The sequence below is a fragment of the Pipra filicauda genome, unplaced genomic scaffold (genome assembly GCF_003945595.2).
Source record: "Pipra filicauda isolate LSUMZ 115617 unplaced genomic scaffold, ASM394559v2 scaffold323_size1005334_pilon, whole genome shotgun sequence".
In the NCBI taxonomy this organism is placed as follows: Eukaryota; Metazoa; Chordata; class Aves; order Passeriformes; family Pipridae; genus Pipra; species Pipra filicauda.
Genome location: NW_024104447.1, coordinates 212,972 through 233,421, shown reverse-complemented (window position 1 = coordinate 233,421; position 20,450 = coordinate 212,972). Strand labels below are relative to the sequence as shown.

Here is a 20,450-nt window from a genome sequence, read left to right as displayed (position 1 = left end):
AATGAAATAGGAAAACCCCATCTAGGAAGCAACTACCACTAAGTAATTAATCTTACTCCTATGGATCCCATTTTTCCTGCCTTGTGCTTCAACAACTGAAACGTTCTGGTTTGTGGAGTAGTTTGGATAAAAAGGGGGGTGGGGTGGGGGGAGAAAAGTTGCTTTAAAAGTAAGTCAAAGGCTCCAACATGTGTTCTTGGCCAGTTGAATTCAAGATGAGGGTTTTAGGCTTCCCATGGGAGCTCCCTTTCACAGCTCCCCCCTAATCCTCTGGAAATCGCCTGTTCCCTACAGCTGCTGGCTCACCAGATGAACTATTTGTTCAATTATTCTTGGCCGTGCTAGCTCGGGCTGCTCAAAGCCGCTGGCCCCGTCCCTCGGCCCACTTCAATGGCCCCGGGGCAGCCCCAGCCCGTGTGGAGCCCCCGAGCCCGGCGGGCCCCGCTCCGCGCCCGCCCCCGCGGCCCTTTTCATCCGCCCTCCGGGCCGGCCGGGGCCGCTGCAGGGCCGGGCTGGCAGGGCGGCTCCGGTGTCGGTGTCGGAGCGCTGGGGTGAGAAAATAATTACAAATGAAAGAGAGATTAGCAGGGGCTGTTGCGACAAATGCTGCCGAAATGGTTTCTGGAGCGCCGGCGGGACCTTCTGACGGGAGGGATCGGAGCAGCTGCCGTCCCGTGGGGTGAGGAGAAACAGGGATCCCTCTGGGACCCCGGAATGAGAGCCTAAAACCTGACAAACCGCCGCTCAGGGGCATGAGATGTCAGGCCAGGGCAGCCTCACGTCATACAAATGGACTGGTAAATAACACAATTTATTTTTCACATTTCTCTGCTCCCTCCACCACCATCCCCCAGTCTCGGTGTTTGCAGAAGAGTTCAAACCCATCTAAAAAATGGCTCACAGCTGCTGAAAGATGGCTCTTGCCTGATGCTGGGAATCCTCAGGGTTCATCTGGTGAGTGATCTGAGTCTTTAACCTCTTTGAGATCGTGGAATCACAGAATGTGCTGAGTTGGAAGGGACCCACAAGGACCATCCAGTCCAACCCCTGACCCTGCGCAGGCCCAGCCCCAGGCTCACCCCCTGTGCCCAGAGGATCAACCAAACCCTCCTGGAGCTCTGGCAGCCTTGGGGCTGTGCCCACTGCCCTGGGGAGCCTGGGCAGTGCCCAACCAGCCTCTGGGGGAAGAACCTTTGCCTGAGATCCAACCTGAGCCTGCCCTGACACAGCTCCAGCCATTCCCTGGCTGCTGTCCCTGCTCCCCCAGAGCAGAGCTCAGTCCCTGCCCCTCCTCTGCCCCTGCCCAGGCAGTTGGAACTGCAGTGAGGTCTCCCCTCAGTCTCCTCTGCTCCAGCTGAACACACCAAGTGCCCTCAGTGTCCTCACATGGCTTCATGCAGTTCCTAAATGGTTCATCCTGAGTTCAGGTGAAGCCTCATTTGAATTTGCCAAACCTCCCCCCACTTAACTAAAAGATCAGGAGAGCACAACACAGCTATGCAGATATGCCTGGAGGACAGGACATGTGGGAAAGACCTTGATGGTCTTTAGATGAGACTGTAAATAGTTGATGGCAAGGTTGGACAGGGATTGGAGCAACCTGGTCTAGTGGAAGGTGTCCCTGGCCATGGCAGGGGGCCGGAATCAGATAATCTTTAGGGCCCCTTCCAACCCAGACCAGTCTGGGATTCTGTGATTCAGCTCCCAGTGGCCATCAGGAGGGAGTAAATCCTGCTCACAAGCAGGCAGAGCAGGAAAACAAGAAGAGATCAAGATGAAGACAAGATCCTTGTCTTCTCATCCATCCAGCCTCACACTGACCAGAAGGAATGGCAGGTTGGGTTTGCTTAGGGCTGATGGGCACCAATAATATTTTAACCATCAGCTCTTACATTAGAAGCAGCAGAAAGGTATTGTCTGAATGGAGCTATGGGGAAGCCCTGCCTTGACGGCCATGGCAGCACTAAAGCATGGTTATCCCATGGGATTATGAGATGTTGGTGTTTCTCTCTTCTTCCAGACTCTCAGTTTTGCCTGGTGAGAGGAAATACTGCCCGTGTCACTGTCAGAAATAGTACAGGACAAGGAGAAATGTTTTGGTGAGATGTGCTTCCCTTTGGGCACATAGAATCCTAGAATGAATGGTTTGGCTTGGAAGAAACCTTAAAGCTCATCTCATTCCACCCCCTTCCACTAGCCCAGGTTGCTCCAAGCCCTGTCCAGCCTGGCTTTGAACACTTCCAGGGATGGGGCAGCCACAGCTTCTCTGGGCAACCTGTGCCAGGGCCTGCCCACCCTCACTAGGAAGGATTTCTTCCCAATATCCAATCCAAACTTACTCTTTCCATTTGGAACTCTCATGTCTCTGTTTCCCCTGTCCAGAGCAGAGGCACTGCAGCACTCCCCTGCTTTAGGTTTTCTCCCCCCAAATTCTGAAGAGAAAAGGGATGTACAACCTCTCCACACCTGCATCCGTTTCGCAACCTCCCTCTTATTCCTCCCTCCCTTCTACTCGTCCTCCTTCCATCACCCCCAGGTCTCTCCCAGCTGCTTCTCACATCTCCCGAGCCCCAGCAATTGCTCTTGAAGCAACACATCAAAACACCATTAGCTCCTCCCGGCCAGTCCGGCTTCCCCCCGTCCCAGGACAGGCTGGCGCTGACACATCCCGCCTGGCACTTTGAAGCCCCCGCCCGGCTCTGCGGGGACAGCTGGGCTGTGCCACAATCCCCTCGGCCCTTTGGGCTAAGCCGGGCGTTTTAAAATAGTCCCCCCCTCCCTTCCCGGCGGTGACAACTGCACAATTATTTTAGACGCTGTTTATGGACCCGCCGCGTAACCGGAGCCTGCGGGGGGAGGAGGAAAGGGGATGGTGGGCAAAGGGGGCTGGGGAAGAGGAGTTTTCATCCTAATTAGCAGCCCCCTCATTTCTCACAGGTTGCTGGAAAACTCATCCATGCATGTGAAAGCTGCAGCACCAAAGGTGGCTGAAAACACTTTGCTGCAATCCTTATTTTTCTAAGGATGGTTTGAATCCCTTGGCATTTGTTTCAGGGCCCCCCAAAAGGCAGTGCTACCTTCTCGCTGGAAAATAGATGCTGCCAGTCGGGTTGGGACAGTGGGTAGGATTGGGAACTGCCCTGGGTAAGGCCTTGCCTCGTGCCTCGGTTTCCCCGTTGGTAAAACAGGGATGTGATGTCTGGGATGACCCCAGGAAAGGAGGGGGAGGGACAGGGATAGAGCTGTTCTTCCTGAAATCAGTGTGGCAGCCCAGCTGCTGCCAAGTGCCTTTGGAGAGGGAAGGCTGTGGCAAAGTGACACAAGGAGCTTTTCACAGGCAGTGTGGGACTGGCTGGGACTGGGCTCCCCCCAACCCCAAAACGGAGGTGCAGCCCCCCGTTCCCAGACCTGCCCCCTCACACCCCTAAGCATTCCTCGGTGGTGGAGCAGGAACCTTTCTGCAGGCCCTCAGCACCCCCTAGTGTTCCCGAATATTCCCAGGGTTCAATCCTGCACACCCAAGGCTCGTCTGGTCGTGCCAGGTGACGGCTGGTCCCCGAGGCTGGGGCAGCAGCATCATCCCACATCCCTGCATCCACAAGGAATCCCCTAATCCCCGATTACCACCTCTCTTCTCCCATTTAACAACACAAATCCCCAGTGCAACCTCTCAGGTGTGAAGGCTGCTCCCCCAAGCCCTCAGGTCTCAAATCCCAAAACATCCTCCTCCGTGGGCATGGATTTACAGGGCAGGCTGGAATCCTTTCCTATCCAAGGTCTCTGCAGAGCGTGAGGAGATGCTGGTTTGTAGCACGCTGGGGCTATGTTTCCATCGCTAAAGGTCAGAAAATATCAGGGTTTGAATTTGCTCTTCTCCCCTGGTCCCAAGTATGGGTTTTGATGAAATGCAGCTTTTAGGACTGAAAAATAAAGGAAAATTAGCAGAAATTATAAATGTTTGCTTGTGAATGAGAGCTGGAGTAGGAGTACTGGGGAGGAGAACAGTGGGGAAGATTGTAAAGATGATGAATATGGGGAGAAAACAAATTAAATATCAGTATTAATGACACTTCCCAAAGCTAATTTCAAAGGCAAAGGGTTCAGTATTAATGTGTCAAGGTGATTGAACTGATTTTCCCTCTTTTCAGGTAAAACTACCCACTGCATCTGACCCTGCTGGGCCCTCGCAGCTTTGTGTCCCCAGTAACCTCACAGTCACTCAGAAACGTTTCTTCCACTCCAGGTGTTGATGATGAAGGCGTCCCCACCAAAAATGCCTCTTGTTTATTGGTGACGTGGGTATGGAGAGTGGGGCCGAGCCCTGCTGGGGAGGTGACATTCCTGCATCTGCCACTGCGATGCGCACTTGCTCCATCACTGCGGAACGGCAGCTGGAGGGAGGGGGGAAATCCCCAAATCCAACCTCCCAGGACGAGAAGATTTAATATTGACGGCACAGCCCTAAGGGCTACCTAGCTCCCTGCACCTCTCCCAGATGGCTCACTCTCCACATGAGGTGGTTTCGGGGAGCATTTCATTGCCTTCCTGCTTTTTTTTTTTTACTCCACTTTAGCTGTGAGTTGGTTTCTTACCCTGTTAAAATTTCCCATGGATTTTTGCCCTCTATGTGGTCCCTTTTGGGTGCTGTTGCTGTCACTTTTATCCCTCATCACCTCTCCCTGCACCTCTCTCTCTGTTGTCTGTCACTGTTTCCTCACCCTCTGCTTTCTTCTTCCTTTCCATTACTCTTCTCTGGATACATAATTTTCCTTTTAATGATCTTCTGTCCCTTATTAATGCTTTTTCCATGTCCAAGCATGCTCCAACCCTGGCATCCAGCTGGGACTGATGCAGTTGGAATCACATCATGTCTGAGCTCTCCCTGCTTTCATTTCATTCTCACTTGTTCTTACCCAGCTGGGGTCTCAGATCTGTTCATGGGGGGATGTAACAGAAGCCTTTGGGGTTTCCCTTTGCTTATGTCTGCTTTCCTTGCCAAGCTGTGCCCCAAAGCAATCCCTTTCCAGCCTGGCTGTGCACGGATGCTGTGTGCTCCCCACAGCTGCAGATGTGCCATATCGGATTTATTCACCTCCTCCTTTTGCCATCTGGCAAACTCCTTCCTGGACATCTTTGTGAGGGAACAGAGTGTTTGCAAGAATTAGGTCACATTTTGGGCACAGTTTAAAGGGTCCCTTGCCATCCCTTTTGTTTTTTCCCAGTTTGTACCTCCCAGGGCTGTATTTCCATTGCTGAAGGTCAATAAATATCCTACCCACAAATATCCTCCCTATCCCACAGTGTGCGGGGAATAAAGCTGCCCATGGAGAGGGATAAATTTAGGTGATGGTGCTTTGGAGCAGCTGCAGGTCTCTGCCCCTTCCCCTGTTCCAAGGTACTTCAGCATCACTGGAGATCTGGGTTGCACGCGATGGGTGAGCGCTCAGTGACAAACAGCCCTGAGATGGGAGGATGCTCTGAAAGGATCCTTCCCTGGGTGCCAGGAAGGCTGAGGGAGATTCCAACAGGAGGTGGCTCACTTAGAAATGGGAGGATGTAGATACAAACCCATTTTCCTGCAGACCCATTGCCTGCAGTGGGTGCTGCATCCCACAGCACCTGCTCCTTTAGGAAGGTTTCGTGGGTGCAGGAGGAGGGGAAGGAACACAAGGTGTCATTGTCTCAGCTAGAAAACACATCGATATCCCAGTGAGGGAGCAGGTAAATATCTGTGCCTGGTCAGTGTTCCAGCCTGCTTTCCCATTTTCCTACCTCTGCAGATTGCAGGCAGCTTGTGCACTCATCCCTCTGGATGTGTGTCCACGTGGCAGGTGACTCTGTCACCCGTCCCCTCTGCCAGCACAGGAAAATAAGGGAACTAATTTCCTGGCTCTTACACTCCATCATTTCCCCCATTTCTCTGAGCAATTAGTTCTGAGCTCTTTCTGAGCCCTCCTCTTCCCACTGCCTGTATCACACACTGCATCCGTAGAGACTGCAGGTGCCATCTTATCTTCCCAGAGGGCATCCTGAGATGATTCCCAGGGCAGCACATTCCTGTTTTCTTGGTGATTCCCTGCAGATTTGCATGTCAGTGTGAAGAGACTGTCAGGCTGTTGTTTGCTGCCAGAGCTCCTATGGATGTGTTTAGGAGCTGCAGTTCTGCGTGGGATGAGCAGGGAGAAAATAGACATCAGGAGGTGGAAAATTAGAGATGGGCAGGACACAAAACAGCTTTTGGAGGCTTCAACATTTCCTAGAATAGGAATAATGAATTTTTTTCTGGACTGATTTCATGGGAAGGCAATGAGATTTAGAAATGTTGCTAATTAGGAACTGGTCTCTGGGTTTTTTATGCTGGTTGGGCTGTGCTGACCAGAATTCTAGTGGTAGCTCAGCTCCCATGGATGGTGAGAGCCCAAATTGGACACAGGTTTGATGAATTCAAAGCCTTTGCATGTGATTTCAAGGCTGTTTAAGAAACTGTTTTAAGGGTGCCTGAGCTCTAGGAAGATACAGCTATAAATTAGAGATGACTTCAGGTTTGTCTTATCAGGAAATGGTTGCTCAGGACCATGTGGAAGTGAGACATTCTGCTGAGGTTCCACTTAATCCCAGCTCAGGCTTGGTCTTTACTACAATAAATACACACAGAGAGGTTATTTATTTCCTTATAGTAAGATCCACCCCCTACACACCCCGTGATTTGGTTCTGCAAATATTTGAAGGTGCAAATTTCCTGGTAGCCAAGAAACACCGACATAACTCGGCAGAGCACTGGGTATGAACAAACTCCCATTTTAGAGTCAGGTTTAGTTTTTAACCATACTCAGCCCTTCTTATGTACCAGCTCCAGGAACTTCATCACTCACAACTAAGATTTTCCATGGCATTTTTAGGGTCTCATTTGCAGTTTTGGACATGCCCTGGAATTTTTTTTATGAATTTCCAGCAACTCCCCACCTAAATAACTCTTCATTTTCTCAGGCCCTCCATCTCAGCACTTCTTTTGCTTCCATTTATTTCTCAGCCTCAGTTCTGGGGGTTGTTTTTTTGGGTTAAATCCTCCTGTGTGAGGTGAGTGTAAACGCCTTGATTAATTCTGATTTATTCCAGGGCTTGTGGGACACAGGTTAAAATGTCAGCACCTCCTGGGATGTTCATGAAACAATTTCATGGAGAGACAAGAAATACCTGCAGCTTGGCTTTTGTCTCTGGGACATTTGAATCATCCCACCTCCTAAAACCATACAGAGTTTGGGCATCCAACCCCACTGCTGATAAAAGAGAGGAAGACTGTAGGATGCTTCCTCCTTTCCAGCAGTACCCACCTCTCTGAGAGGTGAGAAAAGATGGATTAATGAATAATTATTTATTATTTAAAGATTTACCTTTTAAACAGCATTGTGGGACAGGGAGAGGGAATAGATTTGATGCTAATAAATCAAAATAATAATATAATAATATAAGGAAAAGACAGGGGATTGCCAGACAGCACTTCTAACCCTCAAGTCGTTTATAAAACAGGGTGGTATTTATATTTAAAATATTTCAAACATTAAAATCGAGCTTTCTTACTACAAATTCCCTGTGGCAGGTGTAGTTGCTCTCAGGGCTGTAAGTAGCTGAGATGTTCCCTAAAAGTGAGTAAAACCCAGGGCTGGAGCACAGAAGGCCCTGTCAGAGTTTCCTTTACAAATAGCCATAATAATGCTTCCCTCTCTCCCAAGGGTGTCGTGGGGGTTAATTATTTAACATTTGTAAAGCACTTGCAGGGCTGGAGATGAAAGTGGAAAGTATTATAAAGGATAAACTCAGTTTTATAGGAGGCCTGGTCGGAAAATCGCATTTGGATTGAAATATGGGTTCTGAGTGGGGATCCCAGGAGGAGCATCCATCAAACCTGGGAAGCACAGAAAATGAAGAACTTTGGAGGAATTAATCCAGTTAATAATTAATGCAGGTGAGGAATGCAGGGACCTGGGGTGTGGGGTAATGCCCCACACAGCTCCCCTGGCCCTGCATGGGGTGGGTGACAGGGGGGTCTGATAGAAGGAAATTTAATCATTCCATGAAATGTGAGAAAATAAAGATTTTGGGGAGAAAGCCTTGAGACAGCCAGAAGTCAGGATCTCACGGAAGAGCTTTGGGGGAGCAACTGGAAATGACAGTTCCTGATGTGCACAGGAGTGGGGAATTTTGGTGTCCAGGGCCACTTTTCCCTCCTGGCTGGGGTTTGGGGAGGCTGTGGGCACCCAGAGCTGGCAGGGAGGGGGCGGGTGGGGCAGGGGAGGAGCACGAGTCACCTTGGAGCAGGTGTGGCAGCGGCATCGACGGGGCAGGTAAGGCTCTGCTGCCCAGGGCTGGCACGGGGAGGGGAGGTCACCCCACACCATGGGATGAGAGGGGAACCCCCCGCCTGCCCCTTAGGGGATCCCTCAGTTTGGATCCAAACCCCGTAGGGAGGAAGGAGAGGGGTCATGGTGGGGTAAACCTGGACCGACTCCCCTTGGGAAAGCAAATTGCGGGGGGGGGGGAGTTGGTGCGCTCTGCCCTGCCCAAGCCACCGGGGTGTCCCAGCACCCTGGAGGGGCACGGGAGGGTTCCTGCTGTCCCTGCCGGGCTGGGAGCGATGGGACAGCCAGGCTAACCCGCAGCAGCGTTTTCCAAGGAGGAAGTTGAAAAATAAACATGGTGTGTGGGGCTGAAAGCAGGGAAAGGTGAGAGCGGGGCAGCCGGGGGGCAACGATTCCCCCCCGGACCCCAGCCCTGCCCGCGAGGAGCCCTCGCCGGCTCCCTGCTCCCCTCCCTGCCAAATTAAATGCGAAACCTCTGCCTCGCAACTAAGCCGAAATCGCTGCTCCGGCCACTGAACCAGAAAGTCCCTCCCCATGCTCCTCTCCCCGCAGAAGTGCCCAGAAAAGTCGCTTTTAGTGCCCAAAAAAGTACAGGTTAGAATCGTAGAATCCCAGCATGGCTTGGGTTGGAAGGGACCTTAAACTCATTTCGTTCCAACCTCTCTGCCATGAACAGGGACACTTTTCCTGCAGGGGAAGGGTTTCTTCCTTCTTCCTACCGGATTATCGTTAAAAAACTAACAACCTCTCTCTTTGGCAGCTCAGGATGTGATCACAGAGGCACAGGGTGCTGGTGGAGGGGGATGCTGGGGGGCCACAGCTCTCTAGATGTGGCGCTCAGCAGGCTGAGGGTTATGTGTTGTAGGTGAATAATTGGATATTTCTGGGATATATTGCAATGGAAATGGTTTCTTTAGTTGTTTTCCTTGAGGAATGTTGAAGACCTACAGCTCTTACCCTGTGTCACATTCTGGGGCAGTTGGGACAATTTTAGGACAAGCAGTCTTCTCCTCTTTGGAAAATGCCCAAAGAAGCTGTGAAGTCCAGAGGAGCTGTGGATACCCCACGACTGGAAGTATTCCAGGTTGGACGGGGATTGGAGCAACCTAGTGGAAGGAGTCCCTGCCCATGGCAGGGGGTGGAACTGGATGAGCTTTAAGATCCCTTCCAACCCAAACCATTCTGGAATTCTAGGATCCTATAAATCCTGATTTTTGTGGCATTTTTGGTGGTGATAATGTGGCTTTGAGTTTATTTTGGGTTGGTACCTGTAAGGTGATAGGAATTATTGGAGTCAGGGCTAGTCCATCCTGGCACATCTCAGAGCCAGGGGGGGCAGTTTGGGGCACAGATGGCACCCACCCCCTTTAGAAAGCACTTTAATCACTTAAGCATTGCACAGAGGTGAAGAAAAATGGCTTTTAAGATGGTAGTGTGCATTTCCCCAAACAGATAGTTTTTAAATTCAAACCTCAGTGTCATAAAACCACAAACAAACAAGTGCAGGTCGTAAAGGGAAGGAAAAGGGTGATGAAGTGCCTGTTCTGAGCCCCCGTAATTAAGATGGTTTTGGCTTTGTTTTATTTCTGAGCTTTCTCTGCTGGGCTGTAACTTGGAGCTGCTTCTTGCTGCTTCCCTGATGACAGCGCTTGGAGCAGAGATTGGGATGGAGAATCTAAAACAGGAGCTTATAAAACAGGCAAAGAAAGGCAGCATAAAGAAGAGGAGACAGAGAGCAGTATAATCTCTCCATCACCACTTTTTACGTGTCTCTCTCCCCCAGTGACTCTTTTCAGATGTGTCTATTAAACAGACCTCAGGTCCAGCATCCTGAGTTTAAAGCTTTCATCTCAGTTTGAACTTCCCCACCGAATTTTCCCATTTCAGTGGGTTGGATTATCTCAGTCTATTTTCTCTGTCTCTCTGCAGTCACCATACAAGCTCCTGCAACACCTGATGGTCCTTCAGATACTCCCTGACAATTGCGTTTAATAGTTTCCAATGATGATGATAATTTTTTAACCTAAGTCCAAAACCCTTAAGGATCCTTTAGAGGCAGAAAAGTTGCTTTCCTGGCTTTGCAGACACATCTGGGCTCGCCAGGATGAGGAACACGATTGCTCAGTGTCCCTGTTAACACTCCCCGGCATGGGTGAGGCAAAGAGGAAAAAACCTGACCATAATGGGATGAAATGGTTCAGAATGGGGTTTTAGCCTGACATTAATGCATTAGGGATCCAGCTCCTGAGGGAGCTAATGGAAGTGCTGCTATGATTAGAAATGTCTCTGCAGACAAATGAGATAGTGCTGGTAGTGGAGTGAGGCGGTGCAGGATACAGGAGAGCTTTTCTTTGTCAGTGATGCCTCTCCTGACATCTTTTGGGTGTCGTCTTTCTGTCCTCAGAGGCACAGATCTCTCACCTCTGTGTCTGTACCACTGCCTTCCCTCCCAGGTGCAGTATTTGGGCTGTGGGTTGCTTTGTATTCAAGGATACACACGGAGAACATTCAGGGCAACCAGCCTGATGGAGAATAGTTTTTTTGGCCACAGCACCTCAGCTGCTGTCAGTCTGAAGGGCTGGGTTTGATGAGCTTCTGCAGCTGCAGATTCAGCATGAGGGGAGACCTGAACCCCCTCTGGAAATGGCTTTGTTATTTCCGGATACACATCTCAGTGGCATTCCCCAGCTCAGCCTCGGTTGTTTTTTTTTCTGCAAGCCAAGACATTTCTCTTCTTCCCTGAGTCAGCTTTTCCCTGGGGACCGTCTCTGTCACCCACAGTTGCTCCCAGAGCCAAGTGCAGGTCCTGCAGCAAGCAAACGAGCTCTGGTGTATCTGAACTGCCTGATTTACAGAGGGTGAAGGGCAGAGTTAATTGTAGTGGTGATGGCCGCGAGCTGTTTCCACTGGTGAACTTCAGACTGCAATTCCAAGCTGGGGAAATGGAAGTGATGCCCTGACTGAGACACTATAAATGCACTAATAAAACCTTTTAAAAAAACCCAAAAATCTCAGTAAACAAACGAGACACTTGGAAAAGTAAAATGGCCCAGGGTTTGGCTGAAAAGAGGTTTTGTGGCTGCCAGAGTAGGGCAAGAGGAGGAGGGGAGAGTCTCACTGGGCTCCTCACCATCCTCCCGGCTGCCTCCCTGGGTGGTTGGTGCATTAGCTGTGAACCAAGAAGGAACCAGCTCCCCAGGGAGGTGATAAGAGCAGATGAAGCAGTAAATCATTAAGCTGACGCAGCACAGGGCATCGTAATAAACAGGGGTAAAGTGCACTAATGACAGGCCAGCGGGGACACGGGTCTGTCATCGGACACGGGGTCAGGGGATGAGGGAAGGGGCAAAGTCACACTCAGCAGGGATGTCCTGGGAAGGTGGCTGTGGCCACCAACCTCAACATCCACTGGATCTCCAGCTTGTTCTTTTCCCTGCTGATTGCAGGCAAGTCTCACTTCCTTAGGAGCTGTAGGGATAAACAGGGGCTGTTTGTGTCCTGAGGCACAAACATAATTGTGGCTGGTTTTTCTCCTGTGCTTACCTATTGCATGTTTTCAGAGGAGAAGGAGAAGCAGGAGAAAGAGTTTTGTTGGTCACCTGTCCCAGCTGAGCCACGTGATTCCTGCTAGTGAGGGATCGGGCAGGAATGGACTCCAGGCAACCCCACAACAGCCCCCATCACCCCACCGAGCTCAGCCCAGCTCGTGCAGACACTGTGAGGTGGACATGCATGCTCCATCTAACTGATCTTTAATTGAGGTTAATGAGGATATCCTTCAGGTCAACCTGGTTTGACTGTGTTGATCTCAGCAGGGAAACCCTGAGATGTATCTCTCACAATGACACGAGAGGTGAAAAGACACTGACGTGTACCTGGAAATAACGGAGCTGTTTCCAGCCTTCCAGGAAGGGTTTGGGTCTCTCCTCATGCCAAATCTGCACCTGCAGGAGCTCATCAAACCCAGCCCTACAGACTGACAGCAGCTGAGGTGCTGTGGCCAAAAAACCATCCTCCATCAAAGAAGGTCTCACTGTGTATCTGCCTTTAACATGTAACTGCTGGAGCTACATCATAGAGTTATATGTTTGCCTACACATTATTGTGATCCTTTTATAATTATACCATTAACATGGCATAATATGGCTGCAGTAGTTCTTGTTGTGGTATTCTGGGGTGGATTTAGTCCTGCTTCCAGTCATTACCCTGATTTTATACTATTCCTCCTTGTATCTGATCTAACTTTCCCCTCTTTCAGTTTAAAGCCTTTACCTCACTGTAGGTACATGATGGGACTCTCTACTCACCCAGAAAATACAGATTTTCCAGCCCTCTCCCTGGCTCGGGAATGCTGCAACCACAGGGATCCAGGTGGATGCTCCCATTCCCTGGTTGTCTGTTTGACAGGACTACAGGGATGATTATATTAACCCACTGGACCGTGCCAGCACTGCTTTGATTTTCTGTTTAATTACCCGATGTACCCACTGTCAATACATCTCTCCTTTGAAGTCATGAATTAATGCAGAGCCTTTGCAGCGCTGCTCACAGCAACCTGCAAAGCTACCAGTGAGTACAGGAGAAAACACCATTTCTGTGCACAGCTTAGAAAGTCCCCTCCTAAATTAATTTTCCTGAACCCACTGGTAGCTCAGAGGTATTGGGTGAGGACAGGACTGTGGGACCAGCCTGGTGTGACCAGGAGGGCATCAGCCCGTCACTGCTGTGTGTAGCTGCACGTCCTGGGATGGTGTTTGCACAAGGAGCCAATGTTTGCTCCCCACCAGGTGTTGGATGAGCTGTTCGGTTAAACCAGCTCAGATCAGGCAGGTTGGCTACAGGGATTTTCCTGCCTGGGGACAGGCACCTCTGGGAGATGGTACCTGCATCAGCCATGGACTTCAAGGGATGAAACAAGGTGTCCCTGGGACAAACTGACTGAAATCAGACATTAATAAAGGCCAGGGAATGGCTCTCCCTCTCCAAGGCTGACAGCAGTGAGCCATATTCAACCCAAATTATCTTTGTGCAACAGCAGAAGAGCATTTTTGGTTTATATTTCCAGCGAGTGGAGACTGAAGGCCAAAATGCCACTGGTGGTTTAAGGATGATCAGGATGTGGGTGCCTGGGATGGGGAGCTCAGGTCCAGCTCCAAAGCATCCACCCCACGAGGGGGATGTTTTCCGCCTGGTGTTAAGCACAGAGAGGAGGTCACTGACTGGAGAAGGACGTCCTGGGCGCCAGCAGCACAGCCTTTGTTATCAATTCCAACCATCCCAATTGCCCAGCCTGGCACCCCTCACACCCAGGCGGGCCCTGAAAATACTCTGGAGCCCACATGAAAGAACTAATCAGTTCTCCACCTAATTAAGCAAACCAGCAAATGGCAAACAGGAGCCAGCCTGGCTTAATTGGTGTAATTGTCCCAGGAAATGGGTCCCCTGGCTCCCTACAAACGGGGGGAGGGACAGGGAGGGGTGCTCTGGCGTGGAGGGGCAGCCTGGCTGGGATCCTCCCTGCAAATTCTGGCTTAGGGGTGCCTTGGGGAGGGAAGAGTGTGAGGAGGTCAGGATGCAGGGAGTGAGTTGGTTGGTTTGCCCAAACTCACAGTGTTTTGTTTCCAGCAGCTTTTGGGAAGCTCTATTTTTAACAAAATGCTTTGGTTTGTGGAATAAATGCAGAGTATATTTCCCCCCTCTATAGGCTGAAATAATTTCAGGAATTTTAAAACATTTTGGACTTCAGTGGCTATTCAAGGAGCTAAAGAAACTCACTGGCATTTACCCCTAGACGTTACTGCTTTCCCTGTGTATTATCTCTCCTACCTGGTCCCAAAAAGCCCCCTTCCCTAGTCTGCTCATTCTTGCAGAAGAGCAAGAAAAACAGGAGCTGCTGCTGGGAGGGATCCCAGGAATGCAAGGTACAGGCTGGGATGTGTCAGAGATTGTGGCAGATTTAGGGATTTTGCTAAACTAGTCTGGCTTTTTTGGACATTTTCTAATCTTGGGGCAAGGACCTCAGAGAGGTCCCATTTGTTCCCACCTCTCACCCTTGGAGGGTTTTCCAGTTCTCCGACCTATTCCTATGTGCTAGGTCAAGCCTTTTCCAGGCCTCCGTGCAAGGGAAATCCTATTTTTCCCGGTGTTATGCCAAATAACTGGTGTAAGTTGAATAATGACATTGTTTTTCTTTGCCTTGTAGCCAGAGAAGGTTGTCAGGATGGCGAATTTCAAGGGTCACGCACTTCCAGGCAGCTTCTTCTTGCTCTTTGGGCTCTGGTGGTCTGTGAAATACCCTCTGCAGTACCTCAGCCAGAAAGCGAATAAGAAATCCCACAGGAGTTACAGTTTCCAGCGTGTGGATGCCATGGAAGGGGGAATGAAAATTGTCTTTGCTCTCATAGGTAAGGCTTACATTTCACTTGCCACATGGGTAAATTCCCAGCCTGCAGCAATGACTGCACTGGAGCCCTGACTCCAGACAAACTGGCTCAGATATGGAAGGACCAGAGAATCATTAAGGTTGAAAAAGACCTCTAAGATCCTCAAGTCCAACCATTAGCCAAGTCCACTACTAAACCATGAACCTGAGCACCACATCTACAACATGTGTTTGAACGCTTCCAGGGATGGTGATTCCACCCCTTCCCTGGGCAGCCTGGATGCATCCTTGATGTTCATGTTGCCTTAATCTCTGGTAGAGTTTGATGTGAAAAGACCAAATCTTCTCCCCCTTCCCAAAGCTGAGCTTGTGTTAATAGGCCTGAGTTTCTCTTGCGGTCTTTTCTCCCTGATGCAAACCTGAAGCTATTGCTTCAGAAGCCTCCAGCAGCAGTGAGTAGCGTGAAGCAGCATTCCCCACAAGCCCCCAGCTGCTGTGTGTCTGTGCAGGGATGCTGGCGGAGCAGTTTGTGCCAGACGGGCCACACCTGTACCTGTACAGCGGGGCCAACCGGGACTGGGTGAAGCTGATGAACTGGCAGCACACCACCATGTACCTGTTCTACGGCCTCTCCGGGCTGGTGGATGTCCTCACCTACATCTCCCAGGTGGTGCCGCGGGGCCTGGATCGCCTCATGTTGTCCACGGCCGTGTTTGTCGAAGGTTGGTAGAAGGTGGTGCTTAATTTGGGGAGGGATCACAGAATCACAAAACATGCTGGGCTGGAAGGGACCCACAAGGACCATCCAGTCCAACCTCAGCCCTGCACAGGCCCATCCCCAAGAGTCCCACCCTGTACCCCAGAGGATCAGCCAAACCCTCCTGGAGCTCTGGCAGCCTTGGGGCTGTGCCCACTGCCCTGGGGAGCCTGGGCAGTGCCCAACCAGCCTCTGGGGGAAGAACCTTTTCCTGAGATCCAACCTGAGCCTGGCCTGACACAGCTCCAGCCATTCTCTGGGTGCTGTCCCTGCTCCCCCCAGAGCAGAGCTCAGCAGAGCTCAGGGCCTGTCCCCCCTCTACCCCTCCCGAGGAAAATGTAAGTGCAATGAAGTCTCCCCTCAGTCTCCTCTTCTCCAGCTGAACACACCAAGTGAGACGGAGTCAGCGAAGGACTAACATTTGCCTTGCCTGACTGAAATATTACTTGGAATGCCTCTGGAGGTCCTACACATTGTAGGTGATATATTATTGCAGGGCAGTCTGGAATGAGATGGGAAATACAGGCATCAGTAGGTTTTGGGTTGGGATTTCTGGGGAGACCATGGTGTGGAGCAGCAGAATGAGCTCCCTCATGATGAATGGCTGGTGGCTGCTGCATCATCTGACATGCTCAGAGCTGTTCCCCTGCCCTGGGCTCCCCTTGAGAGCCACGGATTGCTCTGCAGGCATCGTCAGCCTCATCTGCTTGCAGGGCACGTGGCAAATTGAAGTGACTTATTCTGGCTACAGCACATCATGAATATCATTCTGTCTTCTGGCTGTCTTGCAAGTTGCCAGCCATGATTCCAGACCCCTCTTAGATCACAGAATTGTATGAAGTCTTGGGTTGGAAGGGACATTAAAGATCATCTAGTTCCAACCCCCACCATGGGAAAAGAAGGTCTTGCTTATATAGAAACTGCACATCTCCTCTTATTTTCCCCTTCATGATCACAGCAGCTTTTGAGGCAGCAGCAGGGGCACCTCAACAGACAAAGTTTGGCTAGTAATAACAGGAAATTTATCATTTACAACTCCCAAGAAATGGTGAAGTTTAGCAATAGGAAAGTAGGACAGAGCAGAAACCTGGTTATGAGGGGAAAGGTAATGGCACTGATGGGGGAAGAAAACCAGCCTGTCTTTGGTTCCTGTATTGCTCAGATCCTCCTGCCCTAAGGCTGGGCATCTCATCCCTCCAGTATGGTGGGATACCAGGAGACCCAGAGGAATGGTGCCATGTGGAGTCCCTTCTTTACATGGTGACCTGTCTCAGTTTACCATTCACAGAACTGATTTGCTCTGCTCTGTGGCCACAGTTGGTGTTGCTGCTGCTGCTCTAAGCAGGACATGTGTTTTGACAGGTTTTCTCTTCTATTACCACGTCCTCCACCGGCCCATGTTGGATCAGCACATCCACTCCCTGCTGCTCATCGCCATCTTTGCTGGAGCTGGCAGCATCCTGCTGGAGGTTTTCCTCAGGGACAACATTGTCCTGGAGATGTTTAGAGCTGGCATCACCATCGTCCAGGGAACGTGGTTCTGGCAGGTCAGTTGTGCCTGCTCAAAGGGAGCAGTGGGAACAGAGGAGAAGGAGCTGTACATCACATACCAATCACACGTCTCCGAGGGATAATTTTGCCAGGCTGGCTTCATAAATAGCTCATAACCCAGACTGAGAATTTACTTCTCACAGGTCATCTCTGCTGGCTGCTCCTGCTGAAAGAGCTGTTAGTCTTGGCTTATCGCTTCTCTGGGGGGAAGAGCGAAAGCCAGCGAGCAATGTTTTGCAGTATCTAACAACCAAGTACTAATTGCTTAATGTGTCTAATGCACCCTGCAACCCTCCCTCTGGTTTAGTGGGAAGATGCAAAAGCCCCCAGCAATAAAATGGCTGAGTTAAGATACAGCCAGCTGCTCGCTTTGGGAGAAGTTGGAGAAGCAAAGAAATCAATTGGAGATAATCGCTCCCAAAACTAAGCTGCTGAAAATAATCTGAGTTCCCCTCCCTTTTCTCAACTCCAGTAACTCAAACCAGCCTTTATTCAAAGGTTAAAAACTGGGCTGAGTTTGGGGGTTTTAAAGGATGGCTCAGAGTTTGCAATGCCCAGAGATGGTTGTGTCTGGATATCATACAGAAAAAGAGAGATCTGGGGCACAGTCTGGCTTTGTGTGGCCTCTCTGCAAGGCTGGACTTTACTGTCTCAGACCCTCAGTCACCACGGGGATCGAGGTGATTCACTGTGTGGGTGGATGAGGTTGTGGCTGCCCCATCCCTGGAAGTGTCCGGCAACCTGAGTGGAAGGTGTCCCTGCCCATGGCAGGGGGTGGAATGAGATGATCTCTAAGTCCCTTCCAACCCAAACCAGTCTGGGATTCTGGGATTCTCTAACGATTTTCTCCCCAAGTTAATGAATTTCTTGTTCCACCTAGATCGGAGTCGTGCTCTTCCAGCCATGGGGGGGTCCAATGTGGGATGAGGAGGACCATGACAACATCATGTTCCTCACCATGTGCTTCTTCTGGCACTGGGCAGCCGCTGTGGCCATCCTGACTGTAAACTACACCCTCACTTACTGGTATGGCTGGGCAGGAACTGAGGCAGGAGTGGGGTGGGCAGGGATGGGGGTGGCTGCAGTGGCACACAGATGTACTCCAGCCCTTTCCAGAGTCACAGCTGAATAAGCAACCTCAGACTCCAGCACGTTTGAGGGCAGGGTGACAAGCACACACAGTATTTGTTGAGTGCACAGAATGCAAAAGAGTGTCAGTGGGAGGCACAGGCATTAAACAGGAAGAAGTCAAATAACGGAGCCCCCAGAGCTGCTCCTGGAAGTCATACTACATTTTTCCCTCTGCACTGAGTGCTGAAGTCAAACTTTAATTCAATAGAGAAATGAAAACATTTCCAGGTCCCCCTGACACTTTGTCCCCTCCCTTGCAAGGACTCTGAAGCAGTTGGCCATCACTGAATCATCAGAGGGACGAGAGCACTTGTCTGATGGTTCAGCAGTGCCAACCCCCAGCGTGGCTTTTCCGAGGGGATGGGAAGGGGACATTATCCCACTTCAAGGGGTTTTCTAAGGGCTGTTGTGTGGGCTACAGAAGGGATAGTCCAGTTTAAGGCAGCAAATAGACTTTATACAGAATAAAACCCCCTCAGTCCCCCATCAACATCATTTCAGGACCTCTACATGAGAATTCTGGTGAGTGGCATTAGTTTGAGGGTTTTGCTATCAGTGATTTATTGCTCCTGTGCTACAGGTGCCTCCAGAGGTTCAGGAGAAGCAGTGGAGAGCCCTACATCAGCCTGGGGATCCGGCAGCAGAAGGATGACCCCAGCTCCCAGGCCACCTTCCTGAGCGGCTCTGATGAAGAGTGAAGAGGCTGCAAACTTCTCCAAATACACGAACAGTCTGTTTTCTAGAAGAAAAAAATCCTAATGAAATATTTCTGTTTTGGAGGAGTGAGAGGAACCACTGTTGTGCTGTGGGGCAGCAGGTTGAGCCCGTGAGAGCAGGAGCCCTCCATCCGTACCCAGATATTGCCAGCTCAGGGGCAAGCACCATTTTAAGTGATTTTCAACAACAAAATGAAGCGTGAAAATTCAACATGACAAGCTTGCTTCATCCCATGGGTTGCCAGGTGTGTTTCCATAGGGATGGAGGGCATCCTTTGGCCATCTGACTTTTCCAAGAGTCTGGAGGCTTTGACCTGCTGTGATTGAAGTCAAGGAAACCTCCAGGCTGAGGTCAGGTACCTCTGGAGCAAGGCACCACCCCAAAGAGGATGAGGAAAAGAGTGTGGAATGTGAGGTTATGGCAATTTTTGCACCAGCAGGGCTTGATTGTACACAATACAAATGTTATCACTGCAGCTTTGAACTAAAGAGGGGTTTTGTTAATCGTTTTCATGGTCACTTAAAGGCTGAGAGAGTGAATAAATGGGAAATAAAAATCCTCACTGAGCTGATATCCTTAAATTTAAGACTGATAAATTATAGACTGTGTAATAATAGCTTAGACAAATCCATCCCTCAGACCTGCAAAGCCTGGAGGACTGTAACATACATGGTTAAGCAGCAGGGAGTCATGAAACGTCCCAGTTTTCCATTGAAAATAAACCCCCTCAGCTTGGAAAGGAGATGAAACAGGCACAGGGTTTGTTTTTAGGCTGCCTTTGCCAGCTAATTTCTTGCAAAAAGTGACTGGAAATGTCACCTCCTATTCAGGAGGAAAATATGCCAGTAGCGAGTATGAGGATTAAAAACAGTAAATATAATAAATATATACATAACTATATTTATGTTTATAGCATGAGGTGAATTGCAACTGTTCATGTCTCAATGTCTGGGGCAGGAAGGATGCTCTGCACTGAGGTTTTCTCCCTGCTGTGAAATGAGGGGGATGGATGGCAGCTGATTTTTGTGCTCGTGTTCATGACTGAACAGAAAAGCAGCTCCTGGCAAGTCCAAGGGAAGGCATCTTTTAACCCCCATCCCCCATGTGCAAAGAGCCTGTTGCAGACACCAGAGCTGCAGCCTGGATATTAATGCTGCTAACAGTGCTATAAAGACTAACCAACTTTCCTTGAATGCCAACTTTCCTGTATTCCCACTGCTGAGCCAGTTTATTGTGCAGGGCTGGATACTGGAAGGTGCAGACTCGGAGCGAGGAGAGTGAAGCAGCAGAGCTGCATCTCCCTAAATCCATCTGATAAACACCACAATAAAATCTCAGTTGTAACTGCTGAACACAAGGAGCATTTTGCAGATGTTTCTTTTCCTGCCAAAGCCGATTAGCTTTTCTAAATCTCAAGAATTCCTCTTGCTGCTGCAATGAGACACAACCCATTTTGCAGTGCCACCTCCTATTGGCAGGTGGAAGGTGACAAACCGAGTCACTGCAGCGCTGCAGGACAGAGATCAGTTCATTGACCAGCAAAAAGGCCCCTGAA

At 50.1% G+C, this 20,450-nt stretch overlaps 1 protein-coding gene across 1 annotated transcript; it reads left to right on the top strand.

Annotated features, from left to right (window-relative positions):
- The first annotated feature begins 570 nt into the window (after positions 1 to 570).
- On the top strand, positions 571 to 19,758 carry LOC113998128 (transmembrane protein 45B-like). Its single transcript, XM_039383749.1, has 7 exons — positions 571 to 679; positions 855 to 954; positions 14,560 to 14,761; positions 15,249 to 15,461; positions 16,859 to 17,043; positions 17,928 to 18,073; positions 18,759 to 19,758. Exons 1-7 carry the CDS (start codon positions 615 to 617, stop codon positions 18,874 to 18,876), a joined length of 1,029 nt encoding a protein of 342 aa, XP_039239683.1. The 5' UTR covers positions 571 to 614; the 3' UTR covers positions 18,877 to 19,758.
- Positions 19,759 to 20,450: the final 692 nt, after the last annotated feature.

Bases quoted from the DNA above. Each gene is read 5' to 3' on its own strand.
- LOC113998128 (XM_039383749.1), top strand. From the start codon at position 615: ATGGTTTCTGGAGCGCCGGCGGGACCTTCTGACGGGAGGGATCGGAGC. The intron at 14,762-15,248 runs GTAAGGCTTACA...GTGTCTGTGCAG, and splicing joins AATTGTCTTTGCTCTCATAG to GGATGCTGGCGGAGCAGTTT. The intron at 15,462-16,858 runs GTTGGTAGAAGG...GTGTTTTGACAG, and splicing joins CACGGCCGTGTTTGTCGAAG to GTTTTCTCTTCTATTACCAC.